Consider the following 13,508-nt stretch of genomic DNA (forward strand, 5'->3'; position numbering starts at 1 on the left):
ATGAGAATGAACAGAAAGAAACAGGAATAGTTCTACTTGTTTACATATAGTTTCCATATTTATAATTTGTATGCAAGGTTATTATTTCATGACATACATGTTGATAACGATAAATATAATTAAATATATCACTTTAATAAAACTTTGACTAATAATATAATGTCTCTAACACATTTAATTATTTCTTTTATATATATCACTTTACATGAAGATGACCGATTTTTTTCCTAACATAGCACAGGTTTCATTTATATTTACGAGAATAGCATACTATGCTTTATAATTACCTAGATAACACACTTTTTTTCTTAGGTGAGAATTCGATTTCTGGAAAACCGAATTCTAAGTTAGATTTTTTTTTATATAAACTGAAAAGGGAAATTGAATTCTGAGTTATATATATATATATATATATATATATATATATATATATATATATATATATATATATATATATATATATATATATATATATATATATATGTATATTTATAATTTTAGGTCAAAATTTTATGTTTTAATATTTTTTTAAATAACTTTTTTTAAGCATTTATAGGAAAGTACCTAAATGACCTTCCTACTCAATAATTGAATGGTGTAATGTATTTATTGGTGCACTAAACACCACCCATGAGCATTAAACTCACTCACCCATACAAAATAAGAAACATGAAACAATAACTTGAAAGTAAACTCATTTAGAAAGCTTAGAAAAACATTTTTTTTAGAAATTAGCTGCATCTTGTACAGTGGTCTAAAAATTATGAGTTAGTAGTCATTTGAGTCTAGATTCTAACAAACCAAGAATCAATTCATTTGGAGTTCGGTGGAGAAAGTTAAGAGCAAAACAACCAACAAAGGTCAAAAAAACAAACTTGGGGAGTGTTGTTCATCCAGTTGGTGAGTGTAGTTGAAGTTTCTGTACAAATGACCATTTTTCCTCTCGTAATCGATTACAAGATAATCGATTACAAGACCCCTGTAATCAATTATCGGGGAAGAAAATGGCCATCAATGCTTATGGAGCTCATCTAACTTATATGAAAGCACCTAAATGACCTTTTTACTCAACAATTCAATGGCCTAACGTGTTCATTGATGCATTAAAAACCACCCATGAGCATTAAACTCACTCACCCATGACCATTGAATTCCCTCACCCATCTCAAATAAGAAACATGAAACAATAACTTGAAAGTCAACTCATTTAGGAAGCTTATAAAAATGGTTTTTTTAGAAATTAGTTGCATTTTGTACAGTGGTCTAAAAATTATGAGTTAGTAGTCATTTGAAAGCTCTTTGAGTCTAGATTCCAACAAAACAAGAATAAACTCATTTGGAGTTTGGTGGAGAAAGTTAAGAGCAAAACAACCAGCAAAGGTCAGAAAAACAAACTTGGGGAGTGTTGTTCATCCAATTGGTGAGTGTAGTTGAAGTTTCTGTACAAATGATTATTTTTCCTCTTGTAATCGATTACAGGACTCTTGTAATCGATTACCAGAGGAAAAATGGTCATTTGTACAGAAAATTGAACTATACTCCCCAACTGGAACAACAACACTCCCCATGATGGGTTTTGGTTTGTTTTGGTCAATTTTTTCATTTTTTGACAGAAGACACAATAATTAACTTTAATAGAGGACGAAGTGATTGACATTAGTGAATGAAACATTTTCTTTAATTTTAACATAATTGTCTTACATAAGAAATTCTAAGATACGGTTGGCATTATGACTACATCGAACATTAAAAGTAGTAATTAATTAATCATTCTCCATAATGGGATGTCGACCCTTTAATGCCAGGATTGTGAGGACAATGAATTCTTGTGTGGTCTGGGGTTTGACAGTATGAGCAATTTCGTGGGTGTGCTCGTTCCCTGGTGTCCATTTTAGTCCTAATTCTGGATGATTTTGGTCGAGCCTTTGCATTCCTTTTTGTGCTTGGATGAGGCCAAATTTTTGTGCCTTGGTATGATGGCCAATATTCTTCATGTCATAGCTCCCCAAACATATTATTATACACTTTCATGATGACATCCAACCTATAGTAGGGACTGATGTAAATGTTAAAGTCGTGATGAGCATGTTTGCAAGCTGCTAAGACATGTGAACACAGTAAATGAATCTTTTGAAACTTGCCACAATCACACCATTGTTCATCCAATATGACAACAAATTTTCCTACAGGTCGTATTTCTCTTGGGTTTACCATCTCCTCAACTCTAAATCTTGTTGTATTTCTATCAAATTCAACAACCCTGTAGGAGTTTGATTTCGAATCAGCATCCTGTAGGACCTTCATGGCATTTTCAGAATAGACATGACCAACACTTATCATTGCACTTATCTGTTTTCCTCTTTGTGTGAAAAAGGAGTTGCATCTTGTGTATGTGGCTAATACTATGGAGGAGATTGGTAAATTTCTTGTATTCTTCAGGACTGAGTTAATTGCTTCGGCTAGATTTGTTGTTAGGTGACCCCATCTTTTACCTTCATCATACACAAGTGTGAATTGTTGTCTTGGAATTTGATCAATTCAAGCTGCTGCTTCGGGATTGTTTTCCCTAATGATATTGTAGTAATAGTTACATCGCGGCTCAATCATTGCGTATGCTGCAAAAATATTTAAGAAAATAGTAATAATTACAAATAACGAAGAATAATAAAGACGAAATTTAATTGGTTAAAATTTTTTAAAAAGTAGTTACCCATGTTGACAAGGTCCTTCTTCAAACTTGTATCCCTGAATCTTCGAGTGAAATTTTGTGCAATGTGTCGAATGCAATACACATGCACACATTGTCCTTCTGTGCACCCACTGGTTGGTCTGTTGAATGCTACAATAATGGAGTTATGACGATCCGAAATTAAACACAAGTTTTGTTGATGTGTTACATGTCTCCTAAGGTTTTTTAGAAAAAACAACCAAGCATCTGCTGTTTCACCCTCAACTATAGCAAAAGCAATGGGGAGTATGTTGTTTCTCCCATCTTGTGCCACAACCACCAGAAGAGTCCCCTTATATCTTCCGTACAGGAATGTTCCGTCCACTTGCACCAACGATTTGCAATATGGGAATCCATCAACACAAGGTTTGAAGGTCCAGAAAAGTCTTTTGAAATATTGTTGGTTTTGGCGGATCTTCTGGCCATCATTAATTGGTTGTGTTTTCAATTTCTACACAAAGCCGGGAAGAAAAGTTTTCATGGCATGTAGTAGGCATGGCAATTTGTTGAACGATTCTTCCCATAGAGGTCTTGGTGGAAGAAATAACGGTTGCAATTAGTGTGGATGGGTCAGATTCGACCATCTCACGTATGTGATGGGAAATGATTTGTGATCCCAGCCTGTTGTGATCTTGTGTGATGAGTTGTGTGGCACATGTGTGTGCACCATCAATTTTTCTGATTTCCCAGACTTGATCTCGTGTACGAAGGATGGCTTGACAGTTCCATGGACATTGTTGATGTACACATTGCACCATCAACCTTGTTGTGTTAGAATGTGTCGTTTCGTATGTGCAATGGTTTTGTATGTGAAATATGTTTAGAGCATCAATGACTTGTTCCTTGGTTTGGAACCTCATTCCCTGAGTCAATGTTCCAGGTTGATGGTCGAAAGTTTCATGCAAAACCGAATGGTGATCATATGCATGAGGATATTGTTGTAGATGTGAGGGAAATTCTTCATAGGATTGAAAGTGTTGAGGTGGGTTGTATGGAATAGATGTAAAAGGTTGTTGTTGTTGTTGTATGGAGGGGATATCTAAGTTTTGTTGTTCATCATGATCGTGTTGGCTTAGGATTTCATCCTCATCCTCACTAAATGAATCTAATGACGATGAAGGTAAGCCTAATATTTCATTTTCTTGCAAAGTATGAGGGGATGAGGGTTTTGTGTTTTGATGTGGGAGTTATTGGAAAAGTTGTGAAGTGGATGGACCGGTTAATAGTTCATTGTATGATTGTATGTCATTTTTCCATTCCCTTAAACAAGTGTTGTTAAGGTCGAAAGAGTGATGTGTAAGTTGGGTAGGTGACAGTGGTTCATCTTGGTTAGATTGTGTTCCAAAAATCGGTACGGAAGATGGAATAGTTGTAGTATAGGTGGAACAAAGTTGTATGCATGTTCCCAAAAACCGAATTCTCACCTAAGAAAAAATAGTGTGCTATCTAGGTAATTATAAAGCATAGTATATTATTCTTGTAAATATAAATGAAATATGTGCTATGTCAGAAAAAAAATCGAAGATGACCTGCACTCGTTTATTTTCAATCGGTCTTCACTTTAACTCAATGAGATCAATATAATAACCTTAATATACATAGTGTAATTTCTTAGCAATAAATCATATATTTATAAAACTTAAAATGTCCAAAAGATAATGTGGGCATATATAAAACACAAAATATATAAAAGTGACTAAATTAAAGATTCTTCAAACAACAACACACTCGTATGAATAATATACTTATGAAAGACCTTGGATAGAAACTCCTTAGTAAGAGAATTCACAATCATGAAGTTTGTCCCTAAGTGTTTTATGGAAATTTGTTCACTCTGTACGCTTTCTTTAACAACCAGGAACTTTATGTCAATGTGTTTTGACTTGCTCGAGCCCCTATTGTTGTTAAAATACAATATAGTTGATTTGTTGTTACAATATAACTTAAGTGGTCTTTCAATTCCTTTCGTGATGCACAGTCATGTGACAAAGTTCCTTATTCATATTGATTTATTTGATGTCTCGTAGCACGCACAAAATCTGCAACCATAGTGGATGAAGTCGTAAAGTTTTACTTCACATTACACCAAGAAATTGCATCACTAGCTAGCATGAAAATATAACCTGAAGTAGATCTCAATTTGTCTTGGCATCCTGCAAAATCTGAGACCTAGTGATCTTTAACTAGTTTGACCTCTTGTATGTAAGCATATGACAATTTATTCTTTTTAAGTACGACATAACTTTTTTTACTGTTTTCCAATGATCCATTCCTTGGTTGTTTAAATATCGACCTAATACCCCAACTATATATGTCATATCCTAAATTTTCAATTTTTCTTTTAAGCATTAATTGAGACTGAACTTGTCTCCCTTACCAACTAAAGTATCTCTTAATTTACAATTTTACATGTCAAACCTTTTAAGATCCTTTTTGACATATGTGATAATCCTATAATACCACCGTGATATCAATCTTGGTGTATCTAAATTCTTAATACAAAGGAGACATCACCAAGATCTTTCATTTCAAAATTTCTAGATAGAATTTTCTTAGTTTCGTGCAACATGCCTATATTGTTGGTGGCAAAAAGCATGTCATCAACATACAAGAGCAGGAAAATATACTTGTTCTCATTGAATTTGTGATACACACAATCATCAACAACATTCCTCTTGAATACAAATCAAAGAACCACTTGATAAAATTTGTGATACCATTGATGAGATGTCTGTTTTATCCCATAAATAGATTTTGTCAGTTTGCAAACCATATTCTTTAGGTCTCCTAACACAGTTTTTTTGTTGCACCATATAAATCATCTCGTTAATGTTGTCATTGAGAAACACTGTCATGACATCCATATGATGAAGCTCCAAATCATAATGTGCAACAATAGTCATAGTTGTCCTAAAAGATTCTTTCGATGAAACTGAAGATAAAGTCTCTTTAAAGTTAATTCCTTCCTTTTAAGTATAGTTAATCACCACAAGACGAGCCTTATACCTTTTCATATTATCTTTAGAATCCTTTTTGGTCTTAAATATCCATTTACAACCAATAGGTTTTACACCTATTAGTAATGGGACAAGTTCTAAAACCTTATTGTCTTGCATGGACATATACTCTTCATGCATTACTTCAATCCATTTTTTTGAATTACGATCTTACATAGTTTGAAAGAAGTTGTCTAGGTCATTTTTCATCATACCACTATTTTCCTCATTTTCTCCTTACACTCATGAAGCACACATTCTTGAGAATCTTGAGTTTGTTCTTATAGGGGTTCTAAACTTAGAAGTGTTGAACTTGCTTCATCAAAAGCAACTATATAATCAAATATGGAATTGTCATCAATTTTTCCTTGATGAGAGATTCTAACCTTATTCTTCCCTCCAAATTCAATATCCTCAAAGAATGTGGCAACTCCCATTTCAAAAATTGCCTTTAATACAAGATCATAGAACTTATAACCATTGGATCTTTCATAATACCAATAAAGTATTGCTCAGTATTTGGGAGTCAAATTTCATTTCATTTAGCTTATAAGGTCTTGCTTCAGTTGAACATTCCCTACGTAAGTGTTTTAGACTAGGCTTTCACCCAACCAAAAGCTCAAGAGGTGTTGTGGCAAATGCCTCAGTTAGCACTCTATTTTAAAATGGAAGTTGTAGGCTTAAGTGTTTTTCCTCAGAGTGATTTTGATAAGGTGGAATGACAAATCATAATCCTTATCATATCCTAAAGAGTCTGATTTCGCCTTTCAACCACACCATTTCATGCTTGGTTAACTTGGCATGTTATATTGTGGGATTATTCCACATTCTTCTAGGTACTTGTCAAAAGGCCATGGACATTGTTTACCTGATCCGTTATATATGTCATAGTATTCACCACCACGATTAGACCTGAAATTTTTAATCCTTTTGTTGAGTTAATTCTCAACTTCAACCTTAAAGGACTTGAATATGCTCAAAGATTAAGATTTTTCATGTATAAGATATAAGTATGCATATCTAGATTAATCATCGATGAATGATATTAAATATTATTGACCATTTCATGAAAATTTAGGGAATGGTTCACAAATATTTGTGTGTATTAGTTTTAAGAAGCTTATAGTTATATAAGCACCTAATCTTGTTATTTTGTAACAAACTTGTAAAGTGTGAAGCTTAGGTTCATTTCCTTCATAAAATTTTAGGTGCTACAAAGTAGGAAATATAATAACATTTTAGAAGTACTGAATGTTAAAGAGAATTGCAATATTCATGAGTGAATACAAGCGAGATTAAAAAATTATTGATGTTAGTGGTAAAAAAGAAAATTATAGTAATTGAATTGAAATTAACAAATTTTAATTTTGCATCTAAATTTAGAAATTAAAAACATATTATCAATGTCTCTTCAATATTTGTATTTGTTAATTTATTTGTTATAGATGACACCGGTATCTCCAACTACAAAATTCAAAAATACACATTAAAGTTGTCTAATTTATGTACTTCTACGATCAAAGTTTCTGCAATGACGAGCGTACACATAAGATATCTTATATATTTTTAGTACATAGGGCATTATGTAATTTATGTTTAGGTAATGTGAGGTTAATAAGAGGATTAGTTACATTATTTAGAACCATGCTTTCCATACTTCTTTGTTATTTTATTTTACAGCTCTTATTAATATAGACTAAATTAAAAGCAAACAATATTCCTGATAAAAACAAATGCATAACGTAATCATGATGACACAAAACTAGAACGCGTTGCTTGAGAGTTTTTCGTTAAAAACCAAAAAAAATTCCTATCTTAAATTTCCAAGTTAAAAAGATTAACTCTCCCAAAAGACTATATGACCTTGTTGGTGTATGAGAACTGAAAAAGAATATGAACACACATACAACACCCTCTTTTTTAATTCACCTTTCTCGCAATGACTGAAATTCTCGAATCCCGTATAAATTCCATAAAATCCGAAACAGGTACAAAATTGTTAACTTATTTTCACCACAGTTCATGATTTAGACGTATATTAAAATGGATACAAAGAAAAAAATGAAGAGTTGTAAGAATAAAAGATTAAACAGCTTCCTTTTTCTTAATTCAGATTCTCTGGATGATGTTAAGCACTTCATCAAATCTGAAAGAAGAAAAGAAAATAAACTAAGAAGGTGAAAATAAACTAAGAAGGTAAAAATAATCATGAAGTTTTAAGATACCAACCAAGGTTATCAAATTCAAGAGTTTACATAAATTCGTGAGAATTGAGTAAACTCGACTCGTAAACTTATAAGAATTTACTTCAGATGAAAAAATATTATATAAATAATATCTTAATTCAAATAAATCTACAAAATTATATAACTTTAAATAAATAAAATTTATAGATATATTATTCATAAAAATAAATATTGCAAAATATAAATACTTGAATTATTGTCATTAATTTTGATATGTTTCATTAAAGAGGTGATGCGATGACATAACTATGGAGAGAATAGAAAAACGCGAGAGATAGTGACAATCAAGTTATGAAACCCTAAATCCCAAATGACCTCGTTTTTTTTTTCCTCCTTTCAAGTTTGCAGAATCGTTCCAAACTCATGATTCTACACAATCTTACCGATTTCACAGTCGGTTTTACCGAGTTTTACGCAGAAAAAAGTTTACTTCCAAGTTAACTCGAAAGTCATGTCTGAAAACATAAACTCGAATTTACAAAACCATGTCTGGAAACATAAACTCGAATTTACGAGTTAACTCGAGAGTTTGATAACCATGATACCAACTAAAAAGTGTAAACTTGATAACTTGTTTTCAACGTAGAAATTATATATTACAATAGACAATCGGTGTTAAGGCCTGTTAAGGGTCAGTCTAATACTCTATTAACTTTCGGGCTGATTAAATCTCTTTTGATAAACTCATCCCCAAATAAATTCTATACGCATTGTACACACAGGTTAAATTGCAATATGCAATGTATATCAGACAACAATGTTCCTAAAAAACAAATTTAGGACATGCATTGGCATCAATTACGACATTCTTCAAAAATTTGGTCAGTCATAACAATGCGTACGAAATTAACATAAACTGTGTCTTGCCAAAGCCCCTCTTAAGAACAGACAACAAACATCCTTGACCTGAACCGACACAAAAACATAACCCTGCTTGAAGAAAAACAATTAATTAAAAAAAAAAGGGTACATGTCCACGGGCCATGGAATTCATTGAACCATCTTGGTGATCTGTTATTCCTTAACTGGGATCAGACTTGTCCAGCGCTGCAACCAAATGTATATAGTTCAGTTCAGCACAGAGGGAATAACAGTAGATAATTAAGACACTTAAAAAGTACAATAGAGGGAACAGAAATTACCGTTGTAATTGAGTAGCTTCTCAATGAGATCAACATGGGTCATGAGCATGCGCCTACAACAATAACGAACTAGTCCCAATGCATCCAACGCATCTCTGCAATCCATCATTACGTTAAATGTTAGTACAGCAATATTACAACTAACGTGAATCAAGTTCATACACAGTAGTAACATCTATAATCATCCCTAAAGAACAAGAACTGTGGATTAATCTTTAAAAAGACTATGAATGAAAGATAGGAGATAGGGCACGAACCCTTCACTGTAATCTGCCTGCAGAAGGTCCAAATAGGTGTCCCATTTGTTTCCAATTACCTAAATCGGAGAAAAGGGACAAAAGTAAGGATTAGCAAAACAAAACCCTAAACCCTAAAATCGCAAAAAGATCCTAAATGTTTAATTAATTTCGATTGAGCACGAGACAAGTAGAATGAAAAAAGGAAGAAATATAATACCTTTCCACAGGTGAAGCAACGAACTGGGATGATCATCTTCCTCTGATATCGAAGCTCCCACACCCTTCTTTTAAAGGTTTTCAATTCTCACGCGAAACTAACAAAACAGTGTTTTAAGCTTTCGTGAGTATGTGGGCTGTTCCATGATTCCAGCCCATTCATATTTGGGCTCCTTTGTTCAACCGCTTATTAACTATAAAAAAATGGCTTGTGCTTCCTGCACCCATCATTACCAAATACACCTCATACTAATAAAAAATATTAAAATCCTCCTCACAGTACCATATCAGTGTTTCCGTTACCACTTTTGTAGAGAAAGAAAAAAAAAAGAAGAATGTTGCAAAGTAAAGAAAAAAAAGAAATAGATAAAGCCTTAAAGAAAAAAGATTATTCAAGAAAATTCTTTCGAAAATTTATTTTATGTATTCCAAAAAACAATTTCTGAAAACTCTATTGTGAACAACTTACTTTAAAAAGTATTGTTTACATTCTAAAAATCTTGTTTCAAATACCTTTATATTTTTCAAAAATCTTATTGTGGAATTACCTAAAAGTTCTGGGAAAGATGATATGAAAACCACTTTTATAAAAAAATAAAATAGTTATTTTAAAAATTAAAGGAATGGGTAAAGAAACAGAGATACAGGAAAAAAAAACTAACAAATACACACACACACATATATATATATATATATATATATATATATATATATATATATATATATATATATATATATATATATATATATATATATATTGTCACAGATTATATTTCTACTTTATCCTTATTCGTAACGTTTTATTTTCTAACCTATGTTTGTAGCATGTATAACTTATAACATATATTAATCTTTAAATCCAATAATTCGTTACTTAAATCCCTATCAAAAGCTATAGCCCATTCAGTGCAAGGGATAAAATGAGAGCAAATTATATCTTAAGGATTATTTTAATTTTATTAATTTCTGATAGAAAAATAATAATCATAGAGAATTCTAAGGAATTATTTATTCTTTATTGGAGCCACGTACTAATGGTATTATCGGTAAATAAATCAATAGTTAGTATTTAATAATGAAAGTAATTGCCTTAAATCGATTATTCGTCCATAGTAATTACTAAATAACGCAATGATCAGATCATCCTAGTTATGTCTAACTTTATTATTATAATGAAAATTATATATTAAAATAAATAAATAAAATCCTTTAAAATGATTAATGTTTTATTAATAGATTTTAAAATAAATTAATTATAAACTCTATAAATAAAAGTTAGATCTTCATTTTTCAGTTTATTTTAAAAATTTATAAAATTTTGTTATTTATATGTTTTATAACTCTAAATAAATTTTTTATTGTCGGATTTTTGTATGAAGATTATGAAAATTAAAGAATTGTGAATCGTATGTATTTTTATGATAAAATGCTTAGTTAGTATTGTTGTCTTGTTGTCGTGTTAACTTTGATGGTGCATTTTACGGGTTTCGAATATGTAAAATCCAATAAAAATGATAAAAAATAATGCGAACGTAACACTTATTGTTGCGAGTGTTTTTTATTTGAATATTGCTTGAGTGAAGAGTAATTATTTAAATAAGGTATAAGCAATAATCATTTTATTTACCGTTTTAAGTTGTTCAACTTTACATTTTATATAAAATGATAGTTTGTACCTTAAAAGAGTTTAGAACTATCAAAACGGATAACCCAGCTCAATGTGGTCTGGCTCATCACAGGTTCAATCTGAGTTACTTAATAGCGAACTGAAAAAATTCGAACTTGATCCGACCCACCACGGATTGGTGAATTAAATGGGTTGAAATAATGTTAGACTTTAAAGACAATTCAAAATAAATAAAAAAAGTATCACACAATAAAATAATCCAAAATTATGTACAAAAGGCAAACAAATAAGTTTTAAATATTGATAATTTTTGTATCACTTCTTCATTTATAATATTAGAGTCTTGAATAAATAAATCTATAATATTTTTTTCTCTTGAAACAATCTTCTTCTTTATCACCATCTACAGTATAATAAAAAATAATAAATAATTAAATTAAATCAGGTAAGTTGGTACCACGGGTTGAAAACTAGCCCGCATAAAAAAATTACATTTTTTTCAAATCCAATCCAACTCAAATTCATTGTGGTTGACTCGCGGGTTACAACCCATTTTGACAGCACTAAAGTTTATGGAATAATTCTCTCTCTTACATAATATTGTTAAACCGTAAGAGAGATGCTTAAGTGGTAGGTCTTGTTTCTCACACGTTGCATTGAAATCAAGTTAGGCTAAGACGTTTTACATGTGTCGTGAACATGTCAATATGCTTAATATGTTGTTTTCCATATAAGTGTTGATACATTCAAGATGCAGTGCTAATTATATTAAATTAGTTATGGAACGCATATTAGTTTCCAACCAATTTAATATCTTAAACTTATAAGAAAAAAAAAAGATACGAGGCATACTTCCTCTCTTGAATGTCTTAATTCCTACTATAATTATCAATCAATTATTAATAGGTATGTATAATAATTAACAATTAGCAACTTTCATTCATAAAACAATAGAAAACAACTTTGAAAAATTACAAAATCATCTAAAGCAAGTAAACACAATTCTCCAAATGTCATAAACAACATAAATTTTTGTAAGAAATTATTGGTTTCAACATCTCCACTTAGTTTCAACAATCCTTTAGAATACTTGCAATCAACCTTATTCACCCTTAAACTAAATCTAGATCGAGAAAGAACAAAAATGATAAAGAGGGGAGAAGAGTGAAGTTGAATCTTGTCGACGTAAAATACAATGGTCTCGCTGGAAATGGGATGAGCTTTAGTGGCGGTTGCCAAAGTGAGATTCAATGAGAATATCAGAAAAAAGTGGAATCGAATTTAAAGAGGGTTTGCACATAGTAGTTGGAATTCAAAATGTATCAAAGTCATAAAAAATTTATAGCGATCATTATTATATGTAAAATCTATTGTACCATTTCTTATCGAAATATTTATTATTTGTTAGACCTGTTATATCACTTGCTATTAAGTTGCTATTTGATTTAAATTTAAAGTTTACTTTTCAAGATACTTTGTATACACGGATATAATTGCTTAAGTGGTAATAACTCGTGTGTTACTTCCATGACAATATTATATACTTTGTGTTTTTTATTCATATTATATAATATTTTCTTTTTATGCATGTTTACGAGGATGTTATGATGTCTAAAATTTAATATTGTTTATATTTGATATAATATATAGGTTTAATCCTTTTGAACATCCCTATTTGTGTAGGATTGTCTCAAATAGGTCCTCGTATTTATTTTTATCTCAATTAGGTCCCTATTTTTGTAAAATTGAGTCAATTGGAACCTTGCCGTTAATTTCAATAGACGGCGTTAAATTTATTGAGTCGTGGCACGCTGACGAAGCAAATTTTAATGACGTGGCACGTGGTCTAGTCAGGCAATTTGGTGAGGAGGATGGATCCGCCCATGGAGGCGAGGACGAAGAAAGCGGAGAAGCGCGTGTAGTGGCGTAGGAATGCGGTACAGTTGTAGTAGTAAAGAAGTACGAGGAGGAAGGTGACGAGCGCGATGAGGCCGACGAAGACGACGGCGTTGAGGAGCGCGCCCTCGAACTTCTCCGCTGGGCTATCGGCGGGATTCTCGGCGTAGACGAGGTTGGCGGCGGTTGTGATGGTGGCGGCAGAGGATGACGGCGAGGAGAGGGCGTAGACCAGAAGAACCACCAGGAACATGCAGATCGACACCGGACTCATCACGCCGATGATTTCAGCGCCCAGACATTCCAGAACGCTCTGTTCCATTCTCGCGATTTTTTAGGTTTTTATTTTTTTACTTTTTTGCTTTTGGTTTCTCTCAGCGCTCTGTTCCATTCTCTGCTCTTCAATTTCTGATTCTCC

The 13,508-nt window shown here is 31.9% G+C and overlaps 1 protein-coding gene across 1 annotated transcript; it reads right to left on the reverse strand.

Moving 5' to 3' along the window:
• Positions 1-8,693: 8,693 nt before the first annotated feature.
• LOC108331127 (DNA-directed RNA polymerase subunit 10-like protein) lies at positions 8,694-9,704 on the reverse strand. The gene is made up of 4 exons (XM_017565758.2): positions 9,569-9,704; positions 9,370-9,428; positions 9,113-9,207; positions 8,694-9,017 (listed from the first exon to the last, which is right to left on the reverse strand). The coding sequence occupies exons 1-4, from the start codon at positions 9,602-9,604 to the stop codon at positions 8,992-8,994; spliced, it is 216 nt and encodes a 71-aa protein (XP_017421247.1). The 5' UTR covers positions 9,605-9,704; the 3' UTR covers positions 8,694-8,991.
• Between the last annotated feature and the right edge of the window lie 3,804 nt (positions 9,705-13,508).

The sequence above is a fragment of the Vigna angularis genome, chromosome 4 (assembly GCF_016808095.1).
Source record: "Vigna angularis cultivar LongXiaoDou No.4 chromosome 4, ASM1680809v1, whole genome shotgun sequence".
Classification (NCBI taxonomy): Eukaryota; Viridiplantae; Streptophyta; class Magnoliopsida; order Fabales; family Fabaceae; genus Vigna; species Vigna angularis.

What these genes read in the sequence shown, in the direction of transcription:
- LOC108331127 (XM_017565758.2), bottom strand. Translation starts at nt 9,604, where the DNA reads ATGATCATCCCAGTTCGTTGCTTCACCTGTGGAAAG. An exon ending in GTTGCTTCACCTGTGGAAAG is followed by an intron (nt 9,429 to 9,568) that starts GTATTATATTTC and finishes TCTCCGATTTAG; the next exon opens with GTAATTGGAAACAAATGGGA. An exon ending in CAGGCAGATTACAGTGAAGG is followed by an intron (nt 9,208 to 9,369) that starts GTTCGTGCCCTA and finishes GATGGATTGCAG; the next exon opens with AGATGCGTTGGATGCATTGG.